The sequence below is a fragment of the Aedes aegypti genome, chromosome 1 (assembly GCF_002204515.2).
Source record: "Aedes aegypti strain LVP_AGWG chromosome 1, AaegL5.0 Primary Assembly, whole genome shotgun sequence".
In the NCBI taxonomy this organism is placed as follows: domain Eukaryota; kingdom Metazoa; phylum Arthropoda; class Insecta; order Diptera; family Culicidae; genus Aedes; species Aedes aegypti.
Genome location: NC_035107.1, coordinates 78,429,649 through 78,448,166, shown reverse-complemented (window position 1 = coordinate 78,448,166; position 18,518 = coordinate 78,429,649). Strand labels below are relative to the sequence as shown.

At 38.3% G+C, this 18,518-nt stretch overlaps 1 protein-coding gene across 1 annotated transcript in view; it reads left to right on the top strand.

Moving 5' to 3' along the window:
• The window catches only part of LOC5579262, a 98,061-nt gene extending 85,996 nt beyond the window's left edge, over positions 1-12,065 (top strand). Inside the window, exons 4-6 of the mRNA XM_021840321.1 lie at positions 1,438-1,571; positions 1,753-2,008; positions 11,229-12,065. Of these exons, the coding sequence (XP_021696013.1) occupies positions 1,438-1,571; positions 1,753-2,008; positions 11,229-11,332 (494 nt within the window). The 3' untranslated portion in view covers positions 11,333-12,065. The remainder of the gene's footprint in view (positions 1-1,437; positions 1,572-1,752; positions 2,009-11,228) is intronic.
• The last annotated feature ends 6,453 nt before the right edge of the window (positions 12,066-18,518 follow it).

Below are 18,518 nucleotides of genomic sequence, written 5' to 3'. Positions count from 1 at the left end.
CGAGGTGGTTTTTTAATCTATTCGGGAGCTTATAAAGGTAAAAATTGCGATATTTATATCAAGTATGATGATCTAATGGGCTGATTTGTAGTGTAGCTAAAAAATAATTTTTCATATCTTGGCGCAAAAAAGCGCAAGTGAAGCCATAGTACATCGAATATTATGGAATATTTGCCACACATTGAGGGGTAAATGATCATTTTAGAGCGTTTCCCAGATTTCTTGCACTGCCTTTAAAAAAATGCCTTATTTTTGAAGGAGCTCTATGTTACACACTTCTTGACATTTTCAAATGGTAAACATGTCAAATATGGTTTAAAATATCTTCAAAACAAAGCTTAAGGTCAGTCAGTCAGTCAGTCAGTCAGTCAGTCAGTCAGTCAGTCAGTCAGTCAGTCAGTCAGTCAGTCAGTCAGTCAGTCAGTCAGTCAGTCAGTCAGTCAGTCAGTCAGTCAGTCAGTCAGTCAGTCAATCAGTCAGTCAGTCAGTCAGTCAGTCAGTCAGTCAGTCAGTCAGTCAGTCAGTCAGTCAGTCAGTCAGTCAGTCAGTCAGTCAGTCAGTCAGACAAAACTTCGTTTTAAACAGTCACAGGTGCTCTTGGGTTGATTGACCAAAAGTTATTCCTGGTCCTTGCCCCGCACCTTAATTGAAGTGAAATCCAAAACTCAACTGGGTCAATTTACATTTCATCGTCGCGCGTCCGTGTAGATGAATATCCATCTACGAAAGTACTTCTTCTTCCCGCGCTATCAGCATTTCCCTTGTAATGGAACCCCTCGTCAGCGCCCAGCCCCAGCTCATTAGGAAGATCTGAAAAGATTAATTAGACGCAGCTGAATTCGCCGGGCAAACTTTGCTCTTTCATAACTTTTGTGGCAAGTTTTGCGCTCTCCAGAGTACCTTCCCGGGAAATGTACATTTCGCTACGGGTTTGGAGGTAGGGGTGGTTCGCTGAAGCACCATTTCTGAGTAAACCGAATGAAGCAATGCGATTGATTGATTCCCGTGAAGTTTCTCGCTTCCGTTTACTTTGCATCCGTTGGGGCAAATGCGATGGGAGAGGATACAGAACTTTCCAGGCGCCCTATCAATAATTAATGGCAATCAATTAGCAGTCAGTGCAACATTTTTCTAGGGATGTATGGATCGGGATGAGGATCTCTTGGCAAGTTTCAGTTGAGTTATACACATAGCTTAGTGTTTGTCTGATTTATTAATAATCAGTTTCATTGGAAGAAATACGAATAAATTGTCTTCAAGTTGCCCGATGTAATCTGGAACACAATTACAACAAATTGAACGCTCCATTATAGAAAATGCAAGACCAAGTCAAACCCAGGCACGTCATTCCCTATGCCCTAACGAACTTGACCCCATCCGGAAAACGGAATACTAATTGGCTAATTTTTCACTTCTCATCCTGTTTCATCCGCGCAGTGCTTCCACAGTACGACCCCATCATCAACGGACTGCAGCACAACTACGCCTTGGGCGATTTCGTGGTGGCCAACTGCTCCTCGGACATGTCCAGCCCACCGGCTCGGCTCTATTGGTTCATCAACGATCGAATCGTAAGTAGACCCTCCACGGTGCTTCAGTTACCGTTATTATCAAAAATAAGTATAACAACTATAGAAACAAACTGTTATTTTCGTTTGATAATAACGGTAAACGAAGCACTGTGCCCGCATCCTGAGTCATGACCCAACCCCGATAGTCAACCTCGACCCCCTCTTCGAACTCTCGACACAGGTCCCATCGGACTACCTGCAGCCGCAGCAGGAAACGACCATCGAGAGCGACGGGTTCATCCTGCGCTACCGGACGCTGGAGCTGCGATTCCACATCGATGAGGCGCGGCTCGGCAAAATCAAGGGCAAGCTGATGCTCAAGTGTTTGGCACGGATCGACGCGTTTCCACAGGGCACGCGGGAAACCACCCAGGTGGTGTACATCCCGATGACGGACGAGCTGCGTAACCAGAAGCTCATCAACTGGCGAAACGGAGGTGAGTGTTTTCGAGGGTTATTTTTGTTTCTACGAGAGATTTTTTTTTTTGTTGAAATAAGTGGTATGAGGTTGTTAAATGAGGTTTTTGAGATATACGCTCTTCTACCTTGTGTTGCTGGTCATCGGTCAGCCGGAATGAAATATTTGGGAGAGCATTTTCGGCAGAAGGTTAAATTATAAAATTTGGTAAATTATATGTATCAATTATATGTAAAACGTAACATCATTTAATTAAATGCACAACACAAATATTAATTGTTAAATCGCGTCGACAAATCTCATTGATATAGCATAATAACAGTTGAATAAGTGTAATGAGATAAAAGGAACGACGTTAATCGACCAGTTATATCGTTTCAGTTATATTATTACACACACTTGAAAATAATTTAACATTTACGAGTAGTATGCAGCAAAAACTATGAAAATTACTGTTAAAATTTCACCAACCAATGTAAATAAAGCTTGTTTTGTAAATGGAGTTAGATTGAAAATCGTGTGAAAAAAGGTTTTTTTTTTCAATAACAAAAAGGTTTTTTTTCAATCACATATTTTCTTGTGTTGGTAATATGATTTTGATTTTTTTTCCTCCTCTATAACGCTTCCGTTATTGAGGGGTATTGTTATATTAACATTTTTTTTGCTGCTCATTAAATATTCTCTCACTTTGGTTTCTTTGATTAAGCAATGCTCGCAGGCTGCCGCAGCAAATGTTCAGAAATTTTGTTGTCAGCTTGATTAAAATAACATTCATAGTACTGAATTTGTATCATTTTATCAAGGCAATACATAATTGAACAATAACCGGGCATCAAAAAGTTTTTTTAGAACCCTGTTTCTGTTAAATTTTTTGAAGGAATTTTGCCATAATTACCAGACATCTTATAAGGACAATTAATTGGTAGTTTTTCGGCTACGCCGCCGTATTCATTGAAACGACAACGGTTGTTTTTCGTCAAAGAAGGAAAACGGTTGTCATTTCGTTGAGTACAGTGACTGCCTAGCCGAAGAACCGTTAATTAACTAGTCATCCAACATACGAGCACTTTCGTATATGGACAATATTTGAAAAATTTTGAAACTTTGAGAATTCCTTTGATAAATTTCAGAAAACATTCCTAGAAAATTTTTGATTCTCGCTGGAAATTCTGAAAAAATGTGGATAAATTGTTGTATGAATGAGTAAAAAATCGCTGTACTGCTCTTATGGGGATGGAAGAATGCTCTGATGAATTTCTATAGGAATTTCTGAAAAAAAAAAACAGTGCAATTTGCGAGATGAACAAGCTTAGGGCTAAAAATCTCGTCAATAAAAGTAGAAAAAAAAAACAGAAAAATTCTTGGACAATTTCTGGATGTAAATTTCTAAAATGCATAGTCATGCTCTGGATTAAATTTCAGAAGGAATGCTTGTTAAAGGAGACCCCTATAAAATCTGGAAGTTCCCGATAGCCCTTCTGAAAATATCATTAAAAATCACAGGAAAGAGGACGGGCCTGGTGTAGTGGTTAGAACGCCTCAAACGCCGAGGACCTGGTATCGAATCCCATCCCCGCGATAGTCACTTATTATGACGTCAAGGTTATCATGACGACTTCCTTCGATTTGATTCAGTTATGTTTGGAGTGCTCTTTGATTCATGTACTGAATGAATTCCTTAAGGAATTCCATGTAAAGATAAAGCAGGAAGAATGCTTGGAAAAAAACCCTGGAAGAATCTCAGGATTTTTTTTAAAGGACCTTCGGAGAAGTCATTAGAAAAATATATGGATGGGACTTTTTCAAGTTGTAAACGAATCTTCGTAAGAATTTTAACAAGTCATCACTGAACGATTTCATTATTTAATGACTTAACAAATCCTTCGACAAATAAGAAATCATAACCTTCCAAGTGATTTCCAGTATGATTTAAATGTCTACAATGTGTAAAATATAAGTTTTTGTTAAAATAAACTTATTTTATGTAACTCGTTAGTCATTTCGTTAGTTTGATTAAATATTCAATGAAATTTCAATCGAAAATAATTAATTTTTGCATGATCGTGTAAATTCAAATCGAAATAAATTGAACATAACATGACAGGTAATTGAAATTTGCCTTTATTTCGATGCTCAAAATATGGGCATGAAATTTTATATTTTCAGCTGTGATCTATAAAAAAATGTCTTGGTGGGCTCCACGAATAAATCGATAAAAATACATACATGTCGAGAATAATTAGGGATTCCAATGAGATTAAAGAAACTATCATCGAAAATTTCTTCGAAGGATTTCCTTGAAGAACCAGTGAAGATTTCTGTTAGAATTTCAATAACAATTCCCATGGAATTCCAGAGCCCTCCTTGTATAAAAAACGCTATTAATCTTTCATAAGTCGTGACCTGCAAACGAAGAATGCTTTGCGAAGGCCCAAGCTGTGCGATTCGTTTTTCGCGCGCACGGATTGTTTTTTTTTCAGTTAGCACTTCATTTGAGCGCCATCGTAGTTATTTTATATTCCTGCTTAAACGTGTTGACGCTGCGATTGTAACTGTTAAGCTGAGGATGGATTACCAATTGGTGAGCTCGTTTCATTCTTGTTATTACGCATTTGTATCACAACATGTATTTTTTTATGAATTTGTTGAGCAAACTATGAATGGTTCGTCACTTTAAGTGTTGACATAAGCGCTTATTGATGTTTTATAGAATTTCAAGATTCAAATCTTAACATTGTGGTAACGTCTCATGCTAAATGTGCCACGATAAATTGCAGCATTGGCATACAATGCTCCCAGTTAAGAGTTGTGGACCTCCTTAAATTTAATTTATTTTAGAAATTTCCGCAGACATCCCTTAATAAGTTTTCGGAAGATTAGAAAGAATATATCGTGGTATAATTACGAGATAAAAAGAACAAGATATTTTATCTCTTAAGATTTTTATGAAAAATTGTAGGAAGTATCCTATGAACATATTTTGAACGACTATTGGGTGGAAATTTTGAAGGAGTTTTCAAAGTAACTCCTGTTTTTTTAACTCCTTTTAGCTAGTAAGGGGTCGTCTATTAATTACGTGAGGGGTTATGTGGGAAGGGATGATTTGTGATTTCTAACGCACCATACAAATAGGGTTTATCCGTAGTTCTCATCAAGGGTATAAAAAGGGATGACGGAAATCGATGTCCTACGCCACTTTGGAAACCAAGATGGCGACTCACGGTATGTGAAAATCACTTGTACACGCTGTAAACTAGACTATCGAAATGCCTTATGGCAAACGGTTGGAACGGTTATTGCAATACGAACGCTTTATGTATCGTATCATGGGGCCTTCCTTAGCCGGGTGGTTAGAGTCCGCGGCTACAAAGTAAAGTCATGCTGAAGGTGGGTTCAAATCCCGGTCGGTCCAGAATCTTTTCGCAATGAAAATTTTCTTGACTTCCCTGGGCATAGAGTTTAATCGTACCTGCCACACGATATACGAATGCGAAAATGGCAGCTTTGGCAATGAATTTGGCTTTCAGTTAATAATTGTGGAAGTGCTCATTGAACACTAAGCTGAGAAGCAGGCTCTGTCCCAGTGAGGACGTTAATGCCAAGAAGAAGAACATGTATCGTTTTAGCATCAACTCACATCAAGGCGTCGATAGGTGCATGGTGTACGTATGGGCCCAACGTTTGCAAGGTCCTTGGTTCGATTCCAGGTTACCGCGAACGCATTTTTTGTTCTCAAAGTTTGGTTTCATAAGGCAATGCAATGAATTTCAACCCAATTTATTGTGGCGAATTTGCATAAGTGGTTCCTATGTATTTCGATAGTCCATTTGCTTGAGATGATAGATGACTTCGATTTCCGTCGTCCAAGCATGGGAATCACCCTAACGCCACCGATAAAATATCGGCAAAGTATCTGATGCCACCGAATGTTTATTAGCTGCCGAATGCTACTAGGGTGAGCACAATCCAAACGAATCGCAAACGATTGAGATAAACCAAAAATAGAAAGATTCACGGAGCGGAGAAAGCACCAATGTCCCCTTAAATGGGAGACACGAAAGAAAACGTTCGCCATATAATCACTAAATGCTTTCTGCGGAATGCAGGGATTTCGCGCTCACTGAACCATTTTGCCGGATAAATGCTCAGTCAGTGAACGCTCATCAGCTCTCAAACACGAATGTCACTCGTGTGGAATCGGAATGTAAAGAATCATTCGCTACAGCAATCAGATGCGTTCTGCACCACGGAGTCGGTAGTGAATCATTTTGTTACCGTTTACCCATAAAGCGCATTGGAAATTGAAACACTCAACTTGGTTGGATAAACGGCAATCTCGCTCTTGACCGCGTGTGGAGGTGAGCGAGATGAACGTAATAATCGAGTGAATGTTTCCCATGCTTGCCGTTGTCTACTCATCAATGCCATTCCGAAAATAGCCATATTTTGTGGGTTTAAAATGTATAACCACAAAGTGATTGCAACGCCTCCACTACTGAATGCATAAAAATATATAGCTGAAATTTAGTACTCCCGTAGATTGGGAGGCACAATCCGCCCTTATTAATGGTTCTTGTATTCGCTAAAAACGTATTTTTTTTTTTTTGAAAGTTTCGACAACAGAATCGTTTTCGATGATGTCATTCTTAGTAACAGCCGCAATTCTCTTGCTCATATCGTTTTCAGACGTGAGAAATAGTTCTTTGATCGTGTTTTTGATTTGAAAAGTTGAAAACGCGTGAACAAAACTTAATTTTTGCAAAACCCTTAGTGATTATTAGCTTATGAATTGAAAGAAGAGAATCACCATTCATGCATTGAAAATATTTCATCGATAGAGTAAAGTGAGGTAAAAGTTCGAGTGGAGCAAGAGTTTCTTTTTAAGATATCTTGCTCAATTCAAAACAAAACTTATAAATTTCATGGTGGCTCGAATTCTATTCACTGATTGAGATTTGGAAATGTTATGGCTATTTGTTGTTTTTTGACGTGAATATTGTAATTTTCGGTCAAACTTTCGTTGCATGGAACCAAATGAAGATAAAATCTTTTTCAATATTTTATGTAAGGGCGTTTCTAGGCCTATCATAAGGATGCTTTGAGGTGTATTAATTTTTGCATAAATGCTTGGAAACAATTTTTGGCCCATAGTGGGCAAAAGTTCGAATCAGCGGGGCAAGAGTTCGACCCATGTATAAACTCACGGAAAAATTTGCAAATTGCCTAAAATCCACATATTATCTTCAAATTTTTCTAAATTTGCCTGATCATGCGAAAACTGTTACCAAAATTTAACACTTCCACTTAGTTTAGCGAAAAACTACTATTTTTGAGTACATTACATTTAACCCTACTTTGGTCAATTTTTTTTAATGAAAATTTAGTATGTATTTTTCGGCAAACTTAAGTTTATGGCTGGTATAAAGTATGCCTGTCATGAAAGTATCGATATTTTGTGTTTTAACCAGCGAACTTTTGCCCCACACTAGATTCGAACTCTTGCCCCACCGGTGGGGCAAAAGTTCGTATAAGACAATTAATTTTGAAACTGTTATAACTAAAAATGGGTAAATGTTTTTACACAAGTTTGTTCAGCAAAATTATAGCCAATATGTTGAAGATTCACTGTATGATATTTGTTTTGTTTCAACTGCTATTGTTTTCCTGGAAACTTTGATTATACCACAGAGGTCGAACTTTTGCCCCACCTTACTCTAAATGTTTATTCGAACTTTTCACGATAAAGGTCATTGCGATCAACGTTACCCCGCTGATCAATGTTACCCCGAATTGCGGTACTCCTTTTTTCAAATGTTGCCATTAACCAATTGCGCAATACTCCATAATTACAGAACATACTTTCAGCAGTTAAGCTAGGTAAAAACGGCATTCTGAGAACTGGATTTTTTTTAAACTTTTCTTAAGGTCATTAGGCCTCAGGCCTGTTTTGACCTTGAGATTTTCGTTCTTCAATAGAGTGTTGAACCATTTTCTACATAAATTCTTGGGTAATTCCTGTTACAACTTCTGGAAGATCTTTGCGAAAATTTCAGATGACTTATACTAAAAGCAATCTTGAAGGAATGTGAAGAAAATTCTTGGTATGAGTTTTAATAAATATCCCTGAAATATTTTTTGAGAACTTCCTGGAGTGGAGAAATTCTTTCAAAAATAAGAAATATTCAGACAACTTATGTATAGACAGGAGTATCCAGATAAATTCTTGAAGGAATCACTGAAGAAATGAACAGAAATTCTTCACAATTCTCGGAAGATACCTAAATCAGATTTTTTTTTGAATTCTTAATATAGACTACCCTGGAAAAATCCTTGTGAGAGGAAGGGAATTCTGGCAGTATAGCATAGACTAACTGTACATTATTGCTACTCAGTGGGTTGGTTAATGGGTGGGAATGGCGTATTATTGGTACCTCGCGTACCTGAAGGAATAAAATAGACCACTCTGTGCGGTTCTTAGCCTCTTGCCCAGCAACTCCTATCCCTACCTCCTCGCGGTTCTGGCCGGGGTACGAGTAACCTCAGGGAAGATCGGGTAACCAACCCCCGGTGGGAATTCTGGTCGTATGCTGACAGGGAAGGGGTGTTTGCTGTTGCTTCTGTAAACCTTGAGCGTCTGTACTCCATGTTAGGAGCGGCTTACAACAGCGTCTGTTCCCCATATCAGGGGCGGCTGATCATCGTCCGAGTGCCTGAAAAGGACTCTAAGCTAAACTGTGCACTATGGCCCTCCGAACATTAAGGGGGAATGGTCCTCCGGCAATCTAGGTGGTTGGTGTCAGGCCGGCAAGCCAGCCATAAAAATATCAAGCAACGAATAATCAACGAGAGAATACGAACCGGGACTATCGGCGAAGACCACAGCGACATAAAGGGACTAGCGATTGGAAGCTCGGTACGTGGAACTGTAAATCTCTCAACTTAATCGGGAGCACACGCATACTCGCCGACGTGCTGGAGGACCATGGATTCGGCATCGTAGCGCTGCAGGAAGTGTGTTGGAAGGGATCAATGGTGCGAACGTTTAGAGGTAACCATACCATCTACTAGAGCTGCGGCAACACACGCGAGCTGGAAACAGCTTTTATAATGATGGGTGATATGCAGAGGCGTGTGATCGGGTGGTGTCCGATCAATAAGAGAATGTGCAAGTTGAGGCTCAAAGGCCGGTTCTTCAACTTCAGCATAATAAACGTGCACAGCCCTCACTCTGGAAGCTCTGATGATGATAAAGATGCCTTCTACGCGCAGCTCGAACCCGAGTACGCCAGCTGCCCAAGCCACGACGTCAAAATCATTGTAGGAGATCTAAACGTTCAGGTTGGCCAGAAGGAGGAGTTCAGACCGACCTTTGGAAAGTTCAGCGTCCACCGGCAGACGAACGAAAACTGCAAAAAGCACCAACTCTCAGCACAGCCTTCCATACCGATACACCTGGAAATCACCATAGCAGACAGAATCACAAATCAACCACGTTCTAATTGATGGGTGGCACTTCTCGGACATTATCGACGTCAGGACCTATCGTGGCGCTAACATCGACTCTGACCACTATCTGGTGATGGTCAAACTGCGCCTAAAACATTCCGTCGTTAACAACGTACGGTACCGGCGGCCGCCCCGGTACGACCTAGAGAATTATCAGGTACGATTTTTACGGAATCCAGTCAATTTGTTTGCTTCGCGAATGATATGGACATTGTCGGCCGAACATTTGAAAAGGTGGCAGACCTGTATACCTGGCTGAAACGCGAGGCAGTTGGACTGGTGGTGAATGCGACAAAAACAAAATACATGCTAGCTGGTGGGGCCGAGGACGACAGGGCTTGCCTAGGTAGCAGTGTTACGATAGACGGGGATACATTCGAGGTGGTTGACGAGTTTGTCTACCTTGGATCCTTGCTGACGGCTGACAATAACGTTAGCCGTGAAATACAGAGGCGCATCATCAGTGGAAGTTGGGCATACTATAGCCTCCACACGAAACTGCGGTCAAAAAAGATTCACGCCCGCACTAAATGTAACATGTACAAAACGCTCATAAGGCCGGTAGTCTTCTACGGGCATGAGGCGTGGTCGATGCTCGAGGAGGACCTGCAAGCACTTGCAGTCTTTGAACGTCGGGTGTTTAGGACGATCTTTGGCGGTGTGCAGGAGAACGGTGTGTTGTGGCGAAGGATGAACCACGAGCTCGGCCAACTCTACGGCGAACCGAGTATCCAGAAGGTGGCCAAAGCTGGAAACATACGATGGGCAGGGCATGTAGCAAGAATGCCGGACAGCAACCCTGCAAAGATGGTGTTCGCGTCGGATCCGTCGGATCAAGTTCGCGTCGATTTGCGAGCGTGGGGCAGCCCAGAGGATGGGGAGATACCGCCATGAACCAAGTATTGAGACGTGAAATTGTTGATTCAGTGTTATCTGTTTAGTTGTTAATTATATAAATATTTAAACAAGCAGGAAATGGTCAAAATGTTTTCTTATGTTGCTTATTTTGAACCACACTTAAAAAAGTTCAAATTTCGTGGAATGAAATGAAATGAAAGGAAAATGAATTCAAACACTACATTTAAAAGATTTATTCTCTTTGTGAATTATAATCTATTATTATACAAAAGGTATTAAAAAAGGATACGTCAACACAAAATGCAGAATTATTGTGATGATCCGAAAGCAAAAAAAAGAGAAATTTCAAACGAATATTGTCCATAACTTAAACTTAGCTTATTTTTTTCTCTACTATCATATAGCTCATTATTGATAAAAGCCAGAGATGTTTTAGAAAAATACCTGATTTATTTCACTTATCAATAAGGGTTCGCTTTCGGAATGTAACGTAGAATCCTACAAACAATTTCAAAAAAGTATTGTTGTCAATTATTCCAAAATCTATCTCTTCCCAAGCTACTGGTTTTCTGTAATGAATTTTATTATAATGTCTTAAATTCTCTCGGTCGATTCAATAGCTACAGAAAATTTTCATTAGATGAATTTGCTTGTGAGTGAATATTTCACAAATTGGCTGTTTATTAACAACATTTTTTTTGGTTAATTTTGAATTTTTGTGATTCATATCATGTTAGAGGCACAATAATACTCTTCACTCTTGCATATTAAGGACTTCACTTAATATCGATCGTTTGGAATAATTATAATACTTAATCGAATTAATTCAAAAGTAGAATCAGAATACTAATGACCTTATTCTATTTATTCCACAGCGCAATCCCTGCACCACCGGTCTCATCCGCACTCAAAGCAGCATCTAAAGTATGTAGCCCTTCTTATCCTATCATTGCTAGCGATAATTTCACTATCTCTGTAAAGCCAACCAACCCCCTAAACCCCGAAACGATAGTCACATGAAAGCATAGCAAATGGCGGTGTGGGTGGTTGGCACGAGTTGATCATTAGTTCGTTCCAAACGAATTCAACAACGAGCCAAAACTTAGAGGCAGCATGCCAAGGCAACACCAATGTATGATGAAGAAAAAAGAAGAAAAAACTAACAAGTACAAGTACGCTTCTTTCTGCGTGATAGAGACCTCCTTATAGCAAAAGAAGAAAAGTCGGATGGAAAGTTTGGAACGAGATGAAGAAAACTATCGAAAAACTCTAGTTGTTAATTTTTTAGAAGCAATTTTCGTTGATCCCTCATATAATGTATAGTGGTTGTGGCGGAGGATGCAGAATAGTACTTGAAATTCGTTCACTATTGTATCGTTACTATCAAAAGCACTCACACATCGTTTTGGGGGAGAGACGTTGCGGATGTGATGGTGGAGAAGGGAACGTCGCGGTGCTCCACAGATCGTTATTACCAAGAACAAAAAAATCCGTCAACTGCACTCAGCAGTCGTTTTCTAAGGCTAAGCTGCATGTTCTGACAAGATATGAAAAAAATCGTTAGATCCGTTTTAAACCTACGCCCTTTTCATGGCACAAACTGTCATATTACAATAAAAGAAACATCCAAACTTGATGGTGTTTTTCTTATGATAATAACGGTAAATGAAAAAAGTAATGCTATTAAATGGGCGTTACTTGAAGATGGACACAACGATTGTTTTTTAACTTTAATTCAACACATATAGCTTGACACTTGAAAACGACTGATGAGTACATATTAGATAGAGAATATTTCCGATAATCACGGTCTGTGGATCACCTTGGATGCAATTTTCACCACACAAAACACTCTCTCTCGCTTTCACACCCTGCACTCACTAATGGACATAAACTTGTACAGCAAAAAGCCACCAGCCGAGCGAAACCTGTAAATAGCTATAGAATGAAACAAAAAAAACTATATCTCGAAGCTCAGCAAGAATTCCAACGAGGAGGACTCACTCACATGTTACTCTCTAGGTCATAGCTGTCCCTCGTTTCTTCGTTCTTTTATCTCGTGTTGTTCCTTTTATTTTTTCGGCGTAACATTAAGATAAACACTAATCCTATTTAGGCGTTAAGGCGAAGGTGGCTGGGAGGCGCGAAAGAGGGGCAAAATGAAACGATCATAAGATAGGACGAGATATATGGGAAATGGGAGGAAAGTTAGATAGTTTTTATAAATATTTTTGTAACGTTTAGTTAACAGCACGCGTATATATAACGAGTAGCAGCGGGTGGAAAGAGAGAGGATGAAGCGAAATACTAAAAAAATATAGCAAACGCGTCAGCAATAAAGACAGACAGCGAAAGCAACGACGACGACAGAATTGTGCAAGGTTGTCTAAGGCTGTCGGTGGGGTTCGAACGGTGCGTGGGGTAGGAGGAAAGAGGTTGAATATGGAGGGATAACTGTTTCAGAGATGAGAAAAAGTGTAAAAGTTAAACAATTGCAAATCAAAGTCAATCTCTCTCTGTCAGCACTCGGAAGCTGGAAGAGGGCGAGCTGGATAAGGATATTGAGATGGGTATCATAGAATGGTTCAAGAACACTAGTATTTGCGTTAAGAAGGGAGAATCCGTTTTTTCCTTATTTTCCGGCCGGAATAAGATGGCAGGTGGGATTAAGTGGTCCTAATAGTACAGCAAAATTCCGTCTCATTAAAGCTTTGTTTACATTAATTCAATACACGTAACGAGGATTTCGTTAATTGTGCTAAGACCTTTCAATATAATCAAATGTATTCAAATGAAAAGTTTTCATGAAAATATTATGATTGATTTTGCTGTTTTATTTGCTAAGTAATATGGAGAATAAGATGATTCTGATTCGATGATAACCTTTCTGGAATCCCACGGAATCAGTTTGAATCTCTGATAAGCCCTTAGATTTTTTTGAGAACCAAAAGAAGTGGATCTGAAAATGAAATAAAGAATCTGTTTGAAATCCCACGGAAATCCTGGAAATCAGCTCACAGAAAACCCTTATAAATCCCAGAGTACGCTTTAGCAAGCCCTTAAAAAATTTTGAAAACTTTTGCAAGCATTTGCAGCACTCAAAATACACCTAGATTGATGGGAATTTCTTTAAGCTCTACTTGAAACCCCATTTGATTGCCCAGATTTTTTTTAAAGAACTTCTTAGATTTTTTGGAATCTTCTCGAGCTCTATTTAAATATTTAGGAACCGCTAGATAGTAGCCAACGTTGCTTGAGAATTCCATTAGGATACCATTCGACATTCCTTTGGGTATTTTTGAAGAACCATAGAAATGTCTAGAACGACTGTAATAATCCGTATAATGTTTGAGAACTTCCAAAAATCACCTACAACTTTCTAGACTTTACAGGAATCCTAAATGTATATATATATATTGATATTTTTTTATTACAAACCACTAAATTGGTGAGGCAAACTATAACATGAATAAAAAATATCAATGATATTAACAAAGTTTGTTTTAAGTCTGTTTTTAAAAAATAGCATAAATTGGTATCTTGAAGTAATAAAAATTACTGAATTTCGTTATAATTTGTTATAAAATGTGACATAATAAGTTATAATTTTGTTGAGTTTAATTTAATATTTTTTGTTATCCTAACTACATTCCATACTGAAATTGTATCATATTTTGTTAGATAAATCGTGCTTACTGAGTGAGAAAATCGGTTGAAGTTCTGTTTGTCGAGTCCTTGGATCTCTTTATACCCCTTGGGAACCTTTTGGTAACATTTGAGAAGCCTCTGTGAATCCATTGTAAATAGAGGTCTGTGTGAAACTTAAGAACTTTCTGGGATAGCTTGGTTCCCAAGAAGTGTTCCTGGAGCTTTCCAAAGTTACTGTAGGGTCAGCTTTCCCGAGTTCCAAAGATACTGGATATTCCAGAAGTTTCTAGGACATCTAAAGCAGCTTTAGACAAGGTTGACTCAAAGCTGAGATTGCTGAACCGATTGAATTTTGATGTATTAAGTCGATTTATGAATTAAATCATATTGGACTAAGTACTTTTAACAGCAAAGGCTCATCTACAGGAGTTCATTGTAGTTCATGAAGTTGCAAGCGTTTCCAATGGTTTTCGAGGGGGTTTCGGTGATTATTGTGTGTTCTCAAATCTATTCCGGTGATTTTAATTGGATGTTTATGAAGTTCCTATCCATTTTAAAAGAGGTCCAGAGGTTCTATGAGGATCATAGAGGATTCCATGAGTTCCCAGAAAATTTTCAGGGATTCTCATAGGTTTTGTAAAACATATGGGTGTTTTCATGTGGTTGAGTGTATTGGTTGGAAGTGTTAAGTGTACTTTTAGAAATACTTTGATGTCTTCTGAAAGTATCTAGAAAAAACCTCTTACAACTCGTAAGAACCTCGGCAATAGCTGGAATCCTCGGATAACCCTGATGGTTTATGAAAAGCAGGCAGAAGTTTCAGGACATCCAAAGGTATCTTATGATTGTTTGGGTTTCCATAGGGTTTTGGGATGTTTTTGAGGGGCTCTTTAAATTCCCTAATGCTTAATTCAGAATAGAGCATATACCAAACTTAACTATCCATTCTCTGCGGATTGGTTAGAAAACCGTGAAAAAGAACGTTGTTAAGAGTAGCAATTGACATAGCAAGAAGCAGAAGCTTTCATTTTGTTAAAATTGTTGGTCATAATTAGGATATCTACGGTCACGAAGCTTTCCAAGGTTTTAAAAGTTTTCTTCAGGTTTCCACAGTCTTAACCTCTTCTAAAAGCGTGTATACAAACCATGTAGTCTTCCAAAGGGGCTCTACCCAGCAAACACACTATCGTTTATGATGAGATTTAAGAGTACAAATGTGGAGGCAATATACGCTCATTTTGCATTTAGCCTAATGGCGCATGTGCGTATATCGCCTCCACTTTAATACTCTTATGCACTATCGTATACGAGTTTGTGTTTACTGGGTATTTACTCCTGTAGGTTTCCTAAGGTCTACAGCAGGGTTTCTCAACCGCACAATGATCCAGTTTTCTGAAAAGCTGACAAAAACCCAATTTCCAAACATATGTTTAATTGAAAAACAAAGTCAATCATTCAACTACAATATCAAAAAGTTAAGAATAAACACAAAAATTTTAAAAGAAAATTGTTTTTCTTCGTGTTTTGACCCTAAATAGGGGCACATGTTCAAAAACCTTAATTTTTGCAATAAAACTCAAGTTTTTCATCTTCACTAAAACTTACTTAATTATAGATTTCCGCATGAGTTTTTCTGGTTGGTAGCTTATTTTTACCTAGATTTAACTTTCCCGGATGGAAATTTACCTTCGTCTGTTGTTAACCTCATTATATTAACAGCAATCATTGTAGGTACGTAAAATAATAAAAGAACAATCATACAAATCACTCTCCGCCATTCCCCGCGGTGATATCTTGTCTAAATGCTCTTTTAAGTCTAAGGAATCGATTAGAGAAGATTGCTCTTGTCAATGTTTGTCTAAACATGCCTAAACAATTTGAGAGCCTCAAAATGTATGAAAAACTGCAATTTTGTTAGAAATTTATAGAGAATGCGTAATTTTTGCCATGAATTTTTGTATCTGGACCAGTGGCTCTTCTGTTTGATTCAATGTTTTCTTTCTCAAAAGCTTTCTTGTACCAAGCAGCAATTCCTTGTTTGTCTTGTAGAATTACAACGTAAACAACAATAAAAAGTTTTATGACAGAATTTTTTTTTTCATTATCAGCATAATTGGGTTTGGCATGAAAAGCTCAACAGCAGTGATGGAATATAACGAACATGTCTGCTTAACGGGAATAAAACAAAATAAATTGCTCATGAGCCTCAGAGTGCTGAACTACTCGCATTTGTCGTTCTCGCGAACAAACGAAGCTAAAGTGATTCGTGAACAAGTTCGGAGCTGTTAAGAATCAATTACGCTTTCGGGAAAAAAAAATATTCCCCTTCCAAGTTTTTGGTTTATGTGTCGATTCGTTAGATATACAATTGAATTGTAATAACCACAATAAATCACTTTTTGTTTAATTACTCGCGAGTAAATGTTCGCAAAACTTTTGCGATTTCTTTTGATATGTTCTCACGAGCAAACGGGTGTGAACTTACTCACACCAAGTCTGTTCGCGAATCTATCATATTTGCGTTGGTTTACACTTGTACACCACTGCTCAAAAGTGAGATTCGTGAGGCAAAATTTGAATGATGTTTTTCTTTCCAGAGAGCTCATTGATTGAGATGCCAGTGTGAGTCTACCAAATCCTTAGAGGTATTTATTAGAAAAAAATCTTGCATTATTTCGACTTAATCATTGCGAGATTTCAACGAAATTTCTGGCGAGATCATTTAAAAACAATCTCAGAAGGTCCTTGACAAAATATTGTTGGAATTGCACCGACTCGACATTATTTGCTCTTCTCACTAACCATCGGCGAAACATTCTCGAATCTATCATCATTGCTTTTAACTAGTGATCCTCGAAAGATTTCTACGAAAATTCTTGATAAATAATTGACAAGTTTTCTGGAGAATTCTTGGTGAATTCTCCAAAGACTTTTTTCAAAGATCGTTATTTGGCTCATAGGAAGCCAATTAGAAAGTTTCCTAAAATATGCAAAACAGCTTGCTGTTGAAAATTTCTCAGCGAGAAATTTTTCAAGCCTTATAAAAGTTTCTTACACTCTTAAAAGTAGCTTCGATAAAATTGCATGCCTTTCAACTACCTGTTTATTTTGTTCGATTTTTGCAAAATCGCATAGAATGGAAAGATGATTGGTAGGCTCCTGACATGATTTTAACTGGATCCTGATAATCATAGCAAAATTTTTGTTTAATGTGTGGTGGATTACAAATCTTAACATCAATTTGTCCATTTAATAAAATTGCAAATTATATGTAATGTTTAGCTTTTCGGTAGTTGTTAAACTTCCACTCGGCTGGTTAGCCGTAAACCACGTTTTGGGTTGCGAATAGCCTCAGATTTATAATGAGATTTTTGGATGGCTTCCATTACTTTGCATTTCGAGAATATTCATTTTTAGGGGTTCACGGTATGGTTGCAGACCTTCGAAGGGGTCGCAGTATCGAAAAGGTTGGGAACCACTGGTTCACAGGGACAAGATGTACCAACTTCAATACTCTGAGAATCTGGAGGAAATTGTGAATTTTGAGGTACTTAGCAATTTTTAAGCAACCTCTTCAGAGAAATTACCCCAAGAAACGCCTATATAAACCCTGGAAATCACTGTACATCCCTTGGAAAACTCTTGTTGTTGTAATCGTCTTTATAATAGTCAGGAAACCTCTGGAAATATCAATTATGAACCCTTTTGCCCAATCATGTCAATTAATTTGAGATAAATTATAAAGTAAATGCGGATGGTTGGTCTTACAATCCTTGGGTAAGACATCCTCCCTGACCTATCTCTCCTTTTCAAAATTGACCTCAAAATCAATACCTAAACATAAATGAGATAGAAGGTTGGTGTTTTCGGCAAAACTGTTCAGCAGAACAAGGGTTATCTTGCAGTGAAGAATCTGGATGACAATTTAATCGCTAGTTGGCGCTAGTAAAAATAAATCTTCAACCTTCTCTACCTCAAGATCCTTATCAGCTGAATGGTTGATGTCTTCGGCCAAGATGTTCAACAAATTGAGGGCTGTCTAGTGTTGATGAGTCTGAACGAGATTTTTTCCGCTAGTTGGCGCTTAGCTAAGAACTCCACCACAATTTCGTTCAAATTTTGGGAAACGCTGGCTATCCTTAAAGAACTTCGGAAATAATTTGATTACCTTTTTACAACTTTTTGAAAACTCTTAGGAATGATGAAAATCTAAAAAATCCCGCACATTATTGTAAAGTCATTGCGAATTACATATAAACCTCTGAGAACCTATAGAAACCCTGTGAAAGCTCTTGAGAACTCATTGCACTATGGGCCAAGGACGCAATCTGGCGGGAAAAAAATATTAACTCGGTAACGAAGTGTTTCGGGCATTTGAAGTCTTCGGCAATGTTTTTTGTAACAACAATAAGCATCCACTGACATAAACGGATAGCTCGTAAATCGTCCACATAAGTGGCGCCACAATCTAACTTTTTACTGTGACGTTCTAGAGACTTGGCATGTTCGGCAAAGTT